Raw genomic sequence first — 18,891 nt, 5'->3', positions numbered from 1 at the left:
AAACATGAGGAGATTCATAATTTATTGCAGTGCTTGCTGTGTCATTTCCTTTTCAGCACATAGTAATGTTTTGCTTTACTTATTTTTCAGGTTTGTTTCTACGATTTACATGTGTGTGTACTTGATGTGTTGGAAGATCGGGCAGCTGTGATCTAATAATCTGGTAATAGGGCTTTCCCATCCTTTACCGAATTGCAAAGATTCAATCCACTGTTGATTTCTTTGATTATTTGTAATTCAAACACTTTACTTTCCTGTTAAAGGACAGACTCTGCCTATTATAGTGATCTATTTTTTTTGTGTGTGTTTTTTTTAAAATATCCCTGTTCTTTAAGGCTGGGTTCACATATACTGCGGCTGCGCGGTTCATAGCATGGGGTCCGGTGCGTCCCTGTTCACAGATTCACTGAATCGGAACCAAAGACGCACAGGACCCTTTTTATATGTGGACCGTGGCCGCTCTGGTGCTGTGCGAACAGGCTCCATTGACAGCCGGGCACACTCTCCTGTATTGCTCATTGGATGCAGGGAAAGCTGCATCCAATTCGCATATATGTGAATCTGGCCTTAATATAAACATTTTAGCTTGGTTGAATTAGGATAGATTATAAAAGAGAACACCATGGCCCTAAATTAGCTACTTTTGATTTGGAGAAGTTATTCCATGGTATTTGCTTTTTATAAAAATATAAATTAAAATGCAAGAATCTGCAGTCATTGCATACTGTACATAAATGTCCTTTATTACTTATAGCTGAATTTGCCAAACTAACAAAAGGGTAACATGTTAATTGTACCCCCCATTCACCAGTAGCCCCACTTTTCGACAATCCCCATTTCCTCCCAGGCCAACAGAGTACCCAATTCACCTGGTGGGTCAACAAAGGTCTGTACAGAATTGTTGACTTTATAGATCATAATGGGATAAGACAATTCAGCTACTTTAAGGAAACTTTACAAGTGCCCCCTATGGAGACATATCATCTATGCCAAATAATCTGCTTCCTACGAACCTTACAGAGAAATGAGGTAGATATAACCTCTAGGACTCTGTTTAAAAACAAGTGTGTATGAGGGTCAGAATCACATAGAGGGATTACGGAGTTATATACCCTCTTCAACAATCAGGGTAACACACCTTCCTACCAAACAGCATGGGAATAGGACCTAGGGGAGATAGCCGAGGAGGAGGTGTGGACGAAATGGTCGACCATGGTGCACAAAGGCATACTCAACACCTTATTGGTGGAGACAAATTACAAAGTGCTATCATGCTGGCACCTTGTTCCTACAAGGCTAACAAAATTCACCCCTATGCGTTTGAGGATGTGGATAGGAAGGAGATATGTATCATGTCTGGTGGTCTTGCCCGAAGGTCTGACTTTTGTGGATCAGGATGTTCAACTGATCTACTCAGGACAAAATATACCCATTATAGCCAAAACGGGGTTGTTTAGTGATCTGCCAGAAGAGCTCCCCAATTTTGCTATTGGTTCTGTTATACCATATGGAAAATGTTTGGTAGAATGCTGCCAGGGGACGATAGTCTCCCCAAATATGCTATATTTTTGATTATTATGTTTTGTCTGTGTTTAATGATCATATTGGATAATGCATCCTTACATTTCTGATGACTATTTGAGCGTAAACTTTTGTATGATGATTTAAAATTGTAATAAAATCGATTGAAACAAAAAAACACTAACGTTTTGTGGCATTTGAAAAATAGGAATGGGATGTGTTAAATTGGTAGTGGAGGCATGTGAAATGATTAGTGATATACTACTTAAATTAAACACTAAAGGTGAAGGGCCCTCAAGGTGCTGCCTCATTCAAAATACAATGGTAAGGTTGCCCTAATAATTTATTCTCCAAGTGAGAAAGTGAGGGAGAGAAGGGGTAAAGGCCATGACTATAACTCAAAAATAAAAAGCCTGATTGAGCTCAACCATCCCATGCAAAGAAACTAATTAGCACAACTCACTGTGCTTACCAGAAAATACAATTATTTTATTGATGCCAAGCAATTAGAAAAAAACAACATTAAAATCAGTGGCATACAGACAATAACATACACACTAATGAAACACCATGACCACCTCCTGCAAGCATGTTGAAGACCACAATTGCAATCATCAAGGTTGTATGCATAAATGTAAGGTTATACCCCCTGGCTCACATGGTCTGTATGGAAAAATATTAGATATATAAGACACCACAGTATATGGCTAATACCCCAACAATCCCCTTGGGATAGCTGTAGGACAGAGTCTAAAGTTCCCAAGGTACTTGAAAAAAATGGCGCATATGGTCCAGACTGGAGAAAACACAAAAGGATGATGATAGGGTAGCTGGATATAATGGAACTTGTAACAGTAGTCCAGAGGAGGTGTAATGATCATGATTGGTGTATATATATATATATATATATATATATATATATATATATATATATATATATATTGTTGGTCTTTCTTTGTTTATAGCGCAAAAAATAAAAACCGCAGAGGTGGTCAGAGGTGATCAAATACCACCAAAAGAGCTCTATTTGTGGGTAAAAAAATGTTGTTTGGGTACAGCATCGCATGACCACACCATTGTCAGTTAAAGCATCACAATGCCGTATCATAAAAAATGGCCTGGTCATTAAGGGGGAAAATCCTTCCGGGGCTGAAATGGTTAAATTGGTTATAAAGGCAAAAGAAAAAAAACTTTATACTTTCCTGCTCTGTGCAAAGGTATTGCACAAAGAGGCCATTTGCTGTCTCTTCTGGGATACCCCACTGGTGCTGTTCTCTCCTCCTCTTCTCAGAGTGCTCCAATAGCAAGCCAGCTGCTATGGGAACACTCGTGCAGATGCATTCTTGAGCTGGGCTGTGTACGTCTATAGACACACACACAACACCTCGGCCCCACCCCCTGCTCCCGATGTTGCCTCTGCGTCTAGTAATTTATTCTGAGCATGCGTGGCACTTTGTCCATCAGAATTATCTACACACGATCGGAATTTAAACGATCGGATTTTGTTGTCGGAAAATTTTAGATCCTGCTCTCAAACTTTGTATGTCGGAAATTCCTACGAAAAAAGTCAGATGGAGCCCACACATGATCGGATTTTGCAACAACAAGATCCGATCGCACATTTTCAGTCGGAAAGTCCAACTGTGTTTACAGGGCATAAGTAACACATCAAAGTAGAAAAAAATTTTGTTTTTTAGTTTTGTTATGTTTTTTTGTCTATGGATTTCATAAATTTTTTTGGGAAAGACAATATCATCAATAGATAGCACTTATGTCCTAAAAATGTATTTACTTAACCTTAATTCCTCCTACGTAGAACAGAACTCCAGTTTGAAGCAATCTGTATTTGTATACTTCACCTTGCATATTGAGGTTTTTACAGAACCTTACATGCTTCTTTTTTATTCTGCTGTGCACTGGTTGATGGTGCGTGTCAGATAGGATAAGAACATCACCACAGTGCTTGATATTTTGCAGACAATATACCTCCCTAAGCTAATGCACACCTTTTCCAAAATGCAAACTGTAAAAATAGTAAAGCAGATACATTGGGGAGATTTATTAGAACTGGTGAACACAGAATTTAGTGCAGCTGTGCATGGTAGCCAATCAGCTTATAACTTCAGCTTGTTCAGTTAAAGGCTTAATAAAACTTGGAAGTCGATATTCTATGTGCAATTGTTTTAGTAAATCTCCCTGTGTGTCACGTGTTTGAAATGTAGATAGCACTACATAACATAAGCATAGACCCCAACTATCCCTGAATTCGAGGGACTGTCCCTATTTTGGAGAAATGTGCCTCTGTCCCCCCCCCCCCCACATTTGTCCCTCATTTTGGTCTGATTCATATAGTTGTATATAAAATGCACTTTTTATCTTTCAAAAGGTATTTCCCAGTGCTAAACCTTTCATCCAAATTCTAAATTGCTGCATTTGTACATTTTTAAAGCCAATATAAAGGAATAGTAGTGGTAAAAAAAAGCTCTTGTGGATTTAATTAACCTTTTTGTTGGTTAATTCTCCTTTAAGGGGGAGTGTCCTATGCCTACATACGTTTGCTAGTAGGTGTCCCTCATTCTCATCTCAAATTGTTGGGAGGTATGCATAAGACACTAGTCTGAGCAGCGCCCCAGCTTTCGCAGAGGAATATCTGAGTCCCATGATTCAGTATGCACAAGGAGGTTCTGTAGTTAATTATTTCTTATTGAGATGAAACTGGCTCGATGGAAACTGTGTGCACAACATAGAACACAGCAGCAGTCAGTGACCTGTCTTTGCTTGCTACAATTCCCTTCATATAAAATATATACAAACAGTGAGAAAGACATGGGACAGGGTTCCCACTCACAGACTTGAGTTGTGGGAACAGTAAAGCAGGAACAGAACAATTCTGTCATCCTTGATTAACCACTTTCAGACCGGACCATTTTGCTGGCTTAAGACCAGACCACTTTTTGCGATTCGGCACTGCGTCGCTTTAACTGGCAATTGCACGGTCGTGCGACGTGGCTCCCAAACAAAATTGACGTCCTTTTTTTCCCACAAATAGAGCTTTCTATTGGTGGCATTTGATCACCCCTGCGGTTTTTATTTTTTGCGCTATAAACAAAAGGACGACAATTTTGAAAAAAAAAATGCATTATTTTTTACTTTTTGCTATAATAAATATCCCCCAAAAATAAATAAAAAAACATTTTTTTATCTCAGTTTAGGCCGATACCTATTCTTCTACATATTTTTGGTAAAAAAAAAAAACGCAATAAGCGATTATTGATTGGTTTGCGCAAAATTTATAGCGTTTACAAAATAGGGGATAGTTTTATGGCATTTTTATAAAAAAATTTTTTTACTAGTAATGGCGGCAATTAGCGATTTTTATTGTGACTGCAACATTATGGTGGACACATCGGACATTTTTGACACATTTTTGGGACCATTGTCATTTATACAGCAATCAGTGCTATACAAATGCACTGATTCCTGTGTAAATGACACTGGCAGTGGAGGGGTTAACCAGGGGGGGCAGTGTAGGGGTTAAGTGTGTCCTAGGGGCATGTTACTAACTGTGGGGGGCTGGGCTATGTCTTAGTGAACACTGATCTTTGCTCCAATCACAGGGAGCAGAAATCAGTGTCACTTGTTGCTAGGCAGAACGGGGAGATGCTGTTTACATCGGCATCTCCCCGTTCAGCCACCCCGTGAGACGATCGTGGGTATCCCCACGGCTATCGAATCCGCCGGACCCGCGACCGTCACGCGCGCACGCTGGCGGCGGGCACGCGATGGCAGGGCGGCAATTTCAACTGCACGTACCTGTACGTCAGTTTGCCTGCCCGTGCCATTCTGCCGACGTACATTGTCAAGCGTCGGTCGGGAGCTGGTTAAAGAATATTGATGTACAGTTTGTCTCTGTTGCAAGATCTGCTAATGCCCAGGTGTCTTTGCTTATTTTTTGTTCAAGTAGCACCAATACAATTCTCTAATGTGAATGCAGATGTCAGCCTCTCTTTTATATATACATCATAACACAAAAAAAAATTCCATTTATGGACTTACCTCAGTTCTTGTTCTTTTTCTATTATTTCTTTTCACAACCTCCATGCTCATTAGTTTCTCTGCTAAATGCATATGCTCATTGTATCCCAGACACTTGCTTTGTAGTGGTGTAGAACAGAAGTATATCACATTGTGGAGGACTTTGTATTAAAAATTCTAAGTAGTTGATTGTTTGGTTTTCCTGGGATGCAAAATAGTTGAAAATCTATTTTGTTTAGCTTTCAAGGTTTTTGAGACACTCGGGTAAGAAACCCATATACAAAAATGTTTTTGTTTGTAGCAGCTAACTTTGCTAAAAAGAGAAAACAAACATTTCCGATAATTTTCCTTTCCTTACATCAAACCATGGCAGCATACTAGTGATATACAGTAGCTCCACCTCTTGACCACTTCCTCAGGACCAGTGACTAACATAAAAAAGGACTAGTTAGCCGCCCACCTATTCTTTGTAACAAGCTACATACTGAAATGTACAGGATGGGTCTGTATACTGCCAAGGTTTGTCGTCAGGAAAGGAAAATTACGTTAAGTATTTGATACCATTTTCAGTTTTTCTGACGCCAACATGGCAGCATACTAGTGATAAATAAATAGCTGACAAGGTGGCTTCTACTTGCCAAACCAATCTTCTAATTATGGGACAGAGGACTAAATAGTCCTTCCTGCAATTGCCCTGATGAAGGCCAGTGACCCCTTGTTCAATATGCACAACTAAGCCTGTTAGAGTCCAGGCAGTAACCTCTTTTCCTTGATGATTTCCAGCTGGAATGACTCAAGGTTTATTAGATGACCTGAAAGGAGCAGTTGTGGACAGGTATGATTTGAAAATGACCAGTTCATGTGACTTTCCTGTGTGATGTTCTGGAAAGTTAGGCAATGTCCAGATCACTGTTAAATTGAGGGCTGTTGTTACTTTTGATGCAAGATGATCTACAAGACCCAACTCGCTACTCCTTCTGAAAAGAAAACAATATATATATATATATATATATATATATTTTTTTTTTTTTTTAAGCTCCAAGAGCTTGAATCTCAGACAACCTTCTGCTTAAAGTCCTTGCAATAGATACTGCCTTGTAGGTATTAGCCCGAACCGAACACTGCTCTGTTGGAACAAACGGTTTAACTGACATGAGATCCAGCAACACCAATAGATCGCTTTTCTTTGGTGACTGAATCCTCACGACTGCCTTCAAAAGATGTGTAAACTGAAGGACTCTTGGCCCATTTATTGTTATTGTCGATATAGCCGACACTTGCAAGCTCAATTGAGATAGGCGAAGGCTCATGTCCAATATGGCCTAGAGGAAGTATAGAACAGCTGTCACCGGAGGGGCAGTAGGATCAATGTCTCGCTCTACAGAGAAAATGCAAACTAAAATAAATAAACTTTTTACAGATTTAGGCATTGATCACTCTGGAGCGAATCTGGAGCAACCTGAGTTGCCCAGTCTCCCCTTTTAGCACCCCTGCTTGCAGCTCCAGTCTGCATATGTTGTGGAGGGGAAACGTGTTCTGTATCCTAAAATGAATGGCCAGGGAAAACCGAGGGCTTCCTGGCGTATATGGAAGATTGGCTATGACAACCATGTTCTCCCTTGACAGACTCAAGAGGAATCTCATTATGAGAGATGTTGGGGGAAATATATATAGGCTAGAGTGCAGCCCCAAAGAGAGACCAGAGCATCTGCGCCTTGGGGTACAGAAACAAGGTCAGACATACCCAAAGTTTGTGATTACTGTAGGAAGCGAAGAGGACTGTCTGTGGTAGGCCTTACCTGTGGACCAGCTCAGAGAAAACCTGGGACATAGACCCACTCATTGTGCTCTGGAAAGCTTGCACGTTAGTCAGTCTGCCTGTACATTCAAAAATCTGCTGGGAGGTAAACTGCTTCTGGAATTTGCTGGTGATCTTCCATCCCAAACGTTATGGGTTTCACCTCTCTCAATAGCATATTGCTGCGAGTTCCTCCCTGGAGCGGAATATAGGCAACTGCTGCCCTGTTGCTCAACTGCAAGGAGACTGGTCTTCCCTTGATTCTCTGTAGTAAGGCCAAAGTGCTAAAAGTGCTTTTTGAACTTCCAGCGCAAGCAAGACTACCCTCCTTGGCTGGGAATCTCCGCTTACCTTGACCGACAGTCCTTCACAGCACACCTTCCAGGCTGTCTTGCAGACATGATTCGTATCAATTATCCAGTCTAACGATTCTAATGGCCCGTGACTTCCTCAAGGCCTTTCCATCACTGCAGACTGCTACTCATACTGAGTGACACTGTTAACTAATTAACTGTTAATTAAATGTGCTAGATCCTGTTTCCTCCCTTGCGCTAAGAATCCTAGTTGAAACTTGCGCAAGTGCCCACGCGCCCAAGCAACCATTGGTATGCATGATGAAGTTGTGCCCAGATGACTGAGGCACTGAGAAGCCATCAAACAAGCGGAAGCATCTGTCCTCAGAATTCTGTTCCTAACTGTCACCACTTTCTTTGATGGCCGCAAAGCAGAGGAACTAGCAGAGCACCCCCAGGTACACTAACTGTTGAGTTGGAGAAAGTTAGTATGTCTTTCCCTTTTTTTTTTCTCGGAAGTTGATAACTCAGCCATATCTCTGCAGGATATATATGAAGACCTCTTGGTGCGACAGAAATTGTTCCAGTTCTCTGAATAGAAGAAGAATGATGTCCAGGTAGTGGCGAACCTGTTCTCTGAGTGGCGCTGACATGGTACTGAGACCCTTGCAAACATTTTCAGAGATATTTATAAGCCAAAAGGTAGGATGTTAAAGTAAAGATGTGTCTAACCGATCGCCAAACTTACTTATTGTGGAAGGAAAAACAAAGAAAAAAATTTGGGATGTGAGGATAGGCATCCTGGCGATCCAGCAGTAGCATTCAGTTGTCTGGCTGTACTGTTTGAATGGACTCCATCTTAAAGATCTATAAGAGGGCCAAAAAGGTTCAACCTCTTCCAATCTGCAACTGGATGGTAGCCATCGTCCCCTGCAAACTACAAACAGGGTTGGGTATAAGACATGCAATCTTTCCTGTGAATGGAACTGGGACGAGGACCCCTGAGTCCAAAGTATCTGTAAGTATTGTAGCAGCCCACCTGCTTTTGCAGTGGATTTGGCAGCTCCGTGGGAGAGAAATGGTCTGGAGGAGGAGCAGTGGATTTCAGTGATGTTATATCCGTTCTCTGACAGGGATAAAACCTGTAAAGTCAAACTAGAAACTCACTCCGGACTTTGCTGTCCCTCCAATTAAACTTCTTCCATAAACGGAGAAGGGATTGTCATTTTGAAGAAAGGGTAAATATGAGTTTGTCTCTTTACCCATGTAATGGCCTGCATGGCCACCTGGATACACTGTTCCACAAAGAAAAAACTTAAACTAAGCAGCTCCGCCCTGATGAAGAGAAGCTACTATTATCTGCAGGCTGCTCACTCGCCAGAACTGAGTGGTTGAGCGCCACATGCCAAGGTGTCAGGTTGCTCTTCTAGTAGCAACTAGGAGGGGGCTGCCTGGCCAGGATAATTGAAGTGAGTTCAAAATAGAATCTTGCACCATAAATAATAAAGACATTTGGTGTTACCTGTTAACTGCAAACTCTTCTGGGCAGTCTTTACCCACCAACCTATTGGGTACAGGTGCTGCGCCACAGGCCCTGCAGGCCTCTTGCTGGAGCGCATTGCTCTGCTGAAGAGGCAATAAGACGTCTTCCTTGGAACTTTTTCCCTTGAGTGGATGCGCCATCTAGGGCTATGCTTTTCGGAAGACCGTCCACCTTTCCCTGGCTCTTAATCTTTGAGAGCATCAGCATGTGGGGCTGAAAAAAACTCAAAGCAATCAGCATAAGGAGGCACTCTTTTCATGCAAACTTACCAACACAGTGGTCCCATACCTTTGAATTTGAGGGTCTTTTTGCATAAGCAGTGACTGACTCATGGCTTGACGACAAATAGGATAGCCAGCTGAAATGAGGATAGCCATAAAGGAAAATAGAACTAGTGAGAGAAGGGATTTTGACATGAAAGAGAGAGGAGAAAATGTTTTTGTTTTTTTAAATCAGAAATATATTTATATACACATTTCTCTTTTTTTGTGTCCTACCTGTTAAAAAGCAGTAGGGGGTGTCGAGAGAGCTCTTGCTGGCAAGAGGGAGTTTTTGCTCCTAAGCAAGGTGGCGATCGGAACTCCCAATGTCTGGCACAGCCCAATGATGTCAGCAAGGGTGCCCTGGCCAAAGAAAAACCGCACTGGGCAGCCATTCTTTCCCTATAGCGAGGCCTGGGACGCCCCAGGCAACGCAGTCTAGATCTCCACATGGGCAAACAAGAGGGGAACAGAACACTAACAAAAATTAAGACAAGGGATGCACTCAAAAGAGAAAAAGACCAAGGTAAGGGAGAACACATATGAGGCGACAGAAAGAATAAAAGGGATAGGCAACCCTGTATGGTACAAGGAACAAAAAAAAAAAAAAGGAAAAGGAATGAACTAGCTGGCCCCTCCAAGCCTCAGCCCACAGACACTTGCATGATGGCACATTTAATTCCTAATAAGGAAACACTGCAGGGACCCATCAAGACCCACAGAAGGGGTTTCCAGGCTATTAGTGCATTTATCAGCCCGAGTGCTGGGACTTCACACTGGGAGAGGCTAAACCCAGAGGGCTACTGCACTGAGGCAGAGGTGGGGACATAGAACTGCTTACTCTTCACTGGTGCGTGGAGGTATGAGGAAAGAAAGAAGAACGGGGGGCAGCTAACGAGTCCTTTTTTATGCTATTCACTGGTCCCGAAGGAGTGGTCAAGAGGCGGAGCTCTATCACGCTACCATGTTGATGTCAGGAAATCTTTTTTTTTTATGTTGAATGTGCCCTTTGATTTTTAAATGACACTCTCCAAATAAAACTGTTTATATCCAGATTTTGTTTTGATCTAATCTTTATGGAGCAGCTGAACATACTACCCGTCTAATCCATCTTTAGAAATAGTGATTAGCCAGAATAGAAAAACATGTGCATACCACCTTTGCTTTCACACAGCCAGATCCTGCATGAATACGTTATCTATTCTTCACTAAAGCTTAAAGAAAATGGTATAGTAAAGTTAAATAGTTAAAGAAGATGGAAATAAACAATAGCACTTGTATGATATATCTTTCTTATGTCTTTATCTAGGATAACAGCAGGAACCTGCTTTCATATATTGTTTCATACTACTTACGCCATTTTGATGATGTAAGTCTGCATGTTTTGCTTTATGTTAATATAATATATAACATTTATGAGTATAAGGGGACAGTGTACCGCTTGCTATAAGTATGAGTATGTTGAAGGTCACAACGGAATCCTATGAAGTCTATTGAATTTAAGGTACAGAAAAGGGTAACAATTAACATAACAGTAAAGTTTTGTTTCTCATGTAAAAATACCACAGCTTAGATCTTCGCCCAAATGCAACTAGAAAAAATAATTTCTTAAACATTCTGATGATGGATTTTGTAATCCCTCTTTTACACATAAACATTTAATGCATGACAAAGGATTCTATGAGCACAATTGGTTATCTAGGTATACATCACAGCCGTAGCAGCCTTTTACTGATTGAAACTTGATCTGAGAAATTTGATTATTTTGGAAAGTGTATTTTTGTGAAATGTGCAATATTAGCTGGATAGTTTTACCCAGGTGTTTTTCTTTCGTGAGTAGTTATAATAGCTGAGTTTAGCTTTAAGAAGAAAAAGTGAATAAATGTTGGCATTAATTAATGCAGTATAGATGAATGAATTAATAGATTATTGAAACGGTTAATATCACAAACCCAGGCCATATTATTTAAAATTACTTAAGCAGAGTTTACCTTTATGGGAAGGCACAAGTCAAAATTATCAATAGATCCAGCAGGATAGGTAGTTACATGCAAATAACAATTTTCCTATAGAGCTCTAGCTTAGCAATTACTTTCTACCCTTAAAGAGGTTGTAACTATAAAAAAAAAAGAAATCCTGTTCCCTTATAGCAGGTTAAACAGCATAGTGCTTGTGCTGTTTAATTTTTCCCTTTGTATCCTGTAAAAAACCTGGTTGATCCTGCCCTTTCCGCGTTCCGCTTTGTAAACTGAGTACGGTAATCATGGCTGCTGATCCATGATATCATGATCAGTTTACATGTCTCTGTCATCCCACTGCTCTGCTCTCTCCCCCTCCCTCTCTGCTTGTCAGCTCCTGTGTGTGAGTGATTTCTTCCCTGTCTCTACCCTCCCCTCCTGCCTCTATTTGTAGCTGGCAGTAAAGTCAAAGAGGTATTACTGCCAGCCCCTCTGTTCAACCAAGCTATACTACGTAGTGTAAGACATAAAATTATGTCTCCAAATACCTTATTTCAGATCGTTTATGTTCGGTCATGTGACCTCTGGCCGCTCTCATCCCCCAATCTAAGGGCTGAGGAGCTGAGCGGACAGCACATCGGTCACGTGACCTGCCAGCTGACATCAGAGGGGGATCTCAGCCCCTCCCAGTGTATTTCTTAGATTGGGGGAGGAAAGTGGCCGGAGATCATGTGACCGAACAGAAATGATCTGAAATAAAGTATTAAGAGGCATAATTTTATACAAACATTTACACTGTGTATAATGGATTGGTAAAACAGAGGGGCTGGAAGTAATCTTTCTTTGAATTTATAACCACTTTAAGCTTTCCTATTGTTCTTTTAATGGAGAAAACAAGGCTTTTACAGCAAGATTTGAGCATTGCACTTACATCTCAATATCTGTTTAATTTTGACAAAAAGAATTTCAGTGTAGGAAAACTCCTCTTATGCATTTTTTTTTGTCATATGCTTAGTTGGAATGGCTTGGGTTTTTATCAGGTTTACTGTAAACAGGAACTTTTGTAGGCTTTATCATTTTAACTGTTGTTTTAACCTACAGAATGCGGGTAAAGAAGAATGTGTTTTTATACTGCCAGAGCCTCAAGATCTTTTTCAAGCTTCGCAGATGAAATTTGAAGATTTTGTAAAAGATCTTCGAAAAATAAAAAAAGACTTGAATGGTATGTCCAGTTGTTTCAAGAACATTTTTCATATAAATGCACACATTTGTACACACACACACTACAAAGTAAATATGAATGAGTGAAATCATATAGATCATTCGCAATGAGTGATTTGAAGGTAAAGTTTAAAAGCTAGTTTTAAATTAGTATTAAAGCGGTTGTATACCTATAGGTAAAATGAATATCTCTTAAATCTGTACGGTTTAGGAGATATTTCCCCTGCATGTAGCAGCTGTGCAGTGAAGGTCTGGCAAATGTCTGGCGTATCTTGCCGAAACAGAGGGCTCCTGTGTGCATGTGCGGGAGTGACGTCATATTGGCTCCACCCACTCACGGTGTCGGAGCCGTGGACCTGGAAGAATTGCAGAGCCAAAATATCAACTTCCTCAGTGGTGACTGGGAGATGATGCAGTGGCTTTGTTCTAAGGTAAGTATTTTATAATGAGCTAGTGTCAGGTCACCTAGAGCCCAGGTGACAGGTGTACACCGTAGGGTTGGGGATGCACCGCAAGGCTGTGGACCCTACGGCTGACGGCTGCAGACGGGGGACAGATCCCACTGGGGTAAGAGCGTAAGATTCCCCGGGGCGCGGAGTCTAAGAGCCAGCTGGTGTTCACCAGAGCTTCGAGTGGTGAAGATGGTCTTGGCTGCAACTGGCTCCAGGTCGCGACCCCCAGGGTCCCCCAGCTCACACCCACAGTAGGTAACAGGAGGATAGGGATGGTGAGGGACAAAGCCAAGGTCGGGGCCACAAGCAGAACAGAATAGTCGGGTACACGCCAATAGGTCAGGGTCACAGGCAAGCAGGGATGGTCAGAACACGCCAAGGTCGGTAACGGAAATCAGAAGCAGAGCACACGACAGGAAACAGGAAGCTAATACACAATGGTTGATCAGCAGGATAGGCTAGCAGTGCAAAGGTTAATATAGTGTAGTCTGATAGGGGCTAGGGTGGAGCCATTCCAGAGGAAGGAAATAAAAGCAGTCAGGTGAAGCTCGGCTGGTCTCTAGAAATGAACACATGCAGACAGGTAAGGAGAACAATTCTAATGCATAACCATGACAGTACCCCCCCTCTTACGAGGCCTCCCCCTCCCCCGCCTGGGACCAGGTTTAGAGGGGAACTTCAAATGAAACTTCCTCAACAGACGAGGTGCAAAGACCTCGGAAGCCGAAATCCACGACCTCTCCTCAGGACCAAAACCTTTCCAGTGCATGAGGTACTGGAGAATGCCTCTACAGAGTCGGGAATCCAAAATTTGGCTAACATCGTACTCCTGATCATCCTCAGAGACCGGTGCTATGATAGGGGAGGGATGAGAGAACTTATTGAGGACTAACGGCTTTAGAAGGGCAACATGGAAGGAGTTAGAGATTTTGAGGCTTTTGGGAATCTGCAGCCCCCATTGGATGGAAGGGAGAAATTACACTCAGTGCTTTGGATATAGGGAAATAAACTGATCAGAAGGATGTGCTTTATTCTCATTTCATGCCTGGGGTTTACAACCACTTTAAAAATGGAATCTGAGAACAGTGATGATCAATCAAGAGAACAATTATGCTGACAGAGTGTTAGAGGGTTGGACATGTAGTTATGAGTTGAATGATTGTATTGGGAAAATATAGTACAATGTATGTGATATTTCGGAATATGAAAGTTCTACTGAATAAGCTCTCACACATATTTTTAGAAATTTGTGTCAGGATTGTGGGCTACAATAGTACTGAAAAGCTGTGTACTTATCAATGCCATGTTCTGAGAGACCGGCCTCTTTGTTGGGGCTCTTTTGAAGCATCCACAACATGTTAAAGTGCATTGAGAGATAACAAAATATCTCAGTGAAGGAGACCAAAAAGGAAAAAATGGCGCATTTGTAAATTTCCATGGATTGGGCTGAAATCTACGATTTCACCACGATTTTACACGATTCAATTTCTGCTATGTGCAGATGAGTTTGCTTAACTTCATTTACTATTAATTTTTTATATATTTTTTTCTTTTACATAAAATCTGCTGTTGAATATAACATTAATCATTCACAAAAAACTAAACTATGAAATTGTTAAAGTGTACATCAAAAAGAACAGTGTTCTATTTATTATATTTAACAGCATGTAATACCGAAGCAGCGAAAGTCTACCAGAAATCTTTGGTGGAATATTTACAGCCTTTCAAAGACAACATAGAAGAGTTTCTGAGCAAAGGTACAGTTTATATATCCTGTTTTATCCTATTGATAAAATGAGGGGGGAAATTATAATTATTATAAAGCCTGCTTTATAGTAGAAATGCTTTTTCATGTAAATACAGAATACACAAAAACACTTCAAAACCATCACCCACATTCTCAGAACCCCCTCCCATCCTTGTATATCCATTTATTCCCAAAAAATATAGACTTCAGGTTTGTGTTTTGTAGAAACTGGGTAGCATCAGGACAGTAAAGCCCCATACACACTCAAATTTTCTGCAGATTTTTTTTCCCTTCAGATTTACCAAAACCATATAATATGAGGTCAAACCTTAGGAGTTTCAATTTGTATGCAATCAGGCAGGCCCTTGTACTACATGGTTTTGGTAAATCTGAAGACAAAAAGCAGCAGAAAATCTGATAGTGTGTATGGGGCTTTAGTGATTAACTGAATGGGCAAAAAATCAAAAGAGATCTGAAGTGTGGGACTTTTATATGCATTTGCTGCCAATGGCACCATTGTGGGCTGCAGCCTCTGTTTGCAGCATATTAGCCAAGGTAAAACTTCAAGCCATTTGGGTACCAAATGCATTTATATTTGGTATGTTTTTTTTTTTTGTATATGTTTTTGAGACTGTGTGCATTATTTTACAGAGGCTGCTATAACTGAATGGGAAGTATGGTTGCGGATGCTTGCTCCTGTGCAAGTGACCATAGAATATGACCACACTACACTAGCTGCCTAGCATAGCTTCACCTATAACAGCCCCCATTCCCCCAAGACAAGCTGGCCTACAGGTACTTGGTTGCCCCCAGGACCTATAACATGATGCTATATAGAAGCTGAGCAATGGAAAAATAAAAAGTATTTGTGGTATGGGAGATATTGATGTCTGCAGATGATGGCAGAGACTGGTGCCCTAGCAGGAGCATGCTTTGGGTTCCAGTCAGGCAGCAGGCAGAGATGTATTCAGTAAATAGATACATGGTGAGTTCAGGCACCAGACAGATATACAGTACATAATCAGTAAACAGGTCAGTGGTTTGTCCAAATGGCAGAGACAAGGTCAGTAATCAGAAAAAGGTTAATCTAGGCATAGGGCAGAAGAGATGGTTAATAACAGGCTGAGGTTGGTCTGAGCAGCAGTTAGAGACATGGCCAGTACACAGAGAAGACTAAGCCCCCGTACACACGGTCGGACATTCCAACGGATTTAGTCTGAAACTGGTGTTGCAGACACACGGTCGGACAAAGTTGTCGGAAAATCCGATAGTTCGTAACGTGACGGGACTACGTTCAGGCTATAGCCAATATAGCCAAAAGCTTTGGTCTAGGAATTTGATCTGAGCATGCGTGGCACTTTGTCGGATCGGAATTCTCTACAAACGATCAGACAAAGTCCGATCGGATCACGTTGTCAGAAAATTTTATATCCTGCTCTCAAACTTTGTTGGTCGGACATTCTGATGGAAAAAGTCAGATGAAGCCCACACACAGTCGGATTATCCGACAACGCAGTCCGACGGAATGTCCAACCGTGTGTACAAGGGCTTATAGATACAGGCAAAGCAGTTAGTGAAGAGGCCCATGGAAGCTTCAAGATGTGAAGATTGTGTGGAAGAATGGGCCAAAATCACACCTGAGCAATGCATGCGACTAGTTTCTCCATGCAGGAGATGTCTTGAAGCTGTCATTAGCAACAAAGGATTTTGTACTTTGTAGTATTAATTACATTTCAGTTAGCGTGCTCAATATTCTTTCCCTGTGTCATTCCATTTTATTACACATAACTTAATTTCTGAACTTATTTGTTTTGGTTTCTTTGTATGTATGGATTGCATGGGTTGTTACTGACATATATTTACCTACCTACAGCAACAGATAAGGCATCAGGGTTACGGCTGAGAAAGGCAAAGCTGGGAATTCGAATGGCCCTCTCAGGAGAAATAAATACTACATCAAAGTCCTAGTCAAATATATCATATATATTATATTTATATATATATATATATACACCCCTCACATTTTTGTAAATATTTTTGTATATCTTTTCATGTGACAACATTGAAGAAATGACACACTTTGCTACAATGTAAAGTAGTGAGTTTACAGCTTGCATAACAGTGTGAATTTGCTGTCCCCTCAAAATAACTCAACACACAGCCATTAATGTCTAAACCGCTGGCAACAAAAGTGAGTACACCCCTAGGTGAAAATGTCCAAATTGGGCCCAATTGGCCATTTTCCTTCCCGGTGTGACTCGTTAGTGTTAAAAGGTCTCAGGTGTGAATGGGGAGCAGGTGTGTTAAATTTGGTCACTCTCTCACACTGGTCACTGGAAGTTCAACATAGCACCTCATGGCAAAGAACTCTCTGAGGATATGAAAAAAAGAATTGTTGCTCTAAATGAAAATGGCCTAGGCTATGAGAAGATTGCCAAGACCCTGAAACTGAGCTGCAGGACGGTGGTCAAGACCATACATTGGTTTAAGAGGACAGGTTCCACTCAAAACAAGCCTCACCATGGTCGACCAAAGACGCTGAGTGCATGTTCTCAGCATCATATCCAAAGGTTGTCTTTGGGAAATAGACGTATGAGGGCTGACAGCGTTGCTGCAGAGATTGAAGGGGTGAGGGGGGGTCAGCCTGTCAATTCTCAGACCATCCGCTGCACACTGCATCAAATTGGTCTGCATAGTTGTCGTCCCAGAAGGAAGCCTCTTCTAAAGATAATGCATAAGAAAGCCTGCAGGAATCCTAAGGTTTGATTTTTAAAGTTAAACAGCTCTGAAGATGGTTCAATATTTATAAATATGTATATGTCTTTCTTTCTTTCTTTTTACAGCAAACATTGACCACGAAAACACAGAAAAATTTCTTTCTGAAGTTCATTCAAGGTATTTGAAGCTGTATTACAGGCTGTATTAAATGTTGTTAAGGAAATGCTGCGGTTCTTTGATGCTCAACCCAATGATTAGGCCAGGAACTATAGCCGGCATGTGTTTTTTCTGCCGTTAGCAGCCCCTGCTTTCTTAAGGCAAACAGGCCTATAAGTACTTGTTTTTTTTTTTTGTTTTGTTTTTAATTTTATTGTATTTTACAGTTAAAAAAAAAAAAAACAAGCAGGAGAGTAACGAAAAAGGAAAAGATATGTTACAAATACAAAACAAGCCACCATTGCAATGTATAAAAAAAAGAAAACAAGCATACAAAACAAATGTTCTTTACAATACATTCAGTGACATTTTGTCTTACTTACTTACTTTCCTTATATTTCCTATCTTCCCTCCCCGCCGCTTTCCCAAAATATACCCTAACCCCCCACCCAACCTCCCCCCATATTTGTTGGCTCTTCCTCCTCAATTTATTCTATTAATACCTGGATGTAGGTTTCAGTCCTTTTGAATGATCTCCATTTTTCCATACTGCCCAATATTTGTTCATTTGGTTATTCTCCATTTTAACCAAATATTCCATATTGTTAATATGTTCAATTCTCTGCACCCACTCTTTAATAGTGGGTTTTTTGACTTGTATCCAATTTACCGGTATCAAGGCTTTTGCTGCATTAAGCAAAAAAACTACCAACGTATACATTTTTTAATTTTTTTCCTTTATTATTTTTCATTTGTGAATTACCACTTGTATCTTCTACTCCATAGAGCAAACATTTCAACGGGCAGCATAGTATTTTTTCTCCGGTTATTATTTCTATATAGGCTAAGATCTCCTGCCAAATATAGCTTTATTTCTGGACATTCCCACCAAATGTGAAATGCTGTTCCTGGGGATTTACACTCCCTCCAACAGTACATAGATCTAGAGGGATCTATTTTGTGCAGTCTAACAGGGGTTAACTGCCATTTCATCATGCACTTGTAGTTAACCTCTCTAGACGTTGTATCTGACACCTGCCTATATACTGACACCATCATCTGCCTCTCCTCTAATTTAATACCCATGTCCACTTCCCATTTTTCTATTGCTGGTATACCATCTTGTGCCTCAATTTCCGACAGAAATTCATACACTCTTGACATACAGTGCTTTACTTTTGCTTTAGAA

At 40.9% G+C, this 18,891-nt stretch overlaps 1 protein-coding gene across 2 annotated transcripts in view; it reads left to right on the top strand.

The window, feature by feature from the left end:
• FMN2 (formin 2) overlaps window positions 1-18,891 on the top strand; it is a 160,233-nt gene that overhangs the window by 106,708 nt on the left and 34,634 nt on the right. Inside the window, exons 12-15 of one of the 2 annotated variants that reach the window (XM_077486613.1) lie at window positions 10,760-10,819; window positions 12,510-12,630; window positions 14,746-14,838; window positions 17,672-17,723. In XM_077486613.1, coding sequence (XP_077342739.1) covers window positions 10,760-10,819; window positions 12,510-12,630; window positions 14,746-14,838; window positions 17,672-17,723 — 326 coding nt within the window. Of the gene's footprint in view, window positions 1-90; window positions 164-10,759; window positions 10,820-12,509; window positions 12,631-14,745; window positions 14,839-17,671; window positions 17,724-18,891 lie in introns of those variants that run through there. The other variant, XR_013276687.1, reaches the window with a different exon arrangement.

The sequence above is a fragment of the Lithobates pipiens genome, unplaced genomic scaffold (genome assembly GCF_037356315.1).
Source record: "Lithobates pipiens isolate NorthernLeopardFrog02 unplaced genomic scaffold, aLitPip1_a1.2 Scaffold_18, whole genome shotgun sequence".
In the NCBI taxonomy this organism is placed as follows: Eukaryota; Metazoa; Chordata; class Amphibia; order Anura; family Ranidae; genus Lithobates; species Lithobates pipiens.
This window is presented reverse-complemented; position numbering and strand designations above follow the sequence as displayed.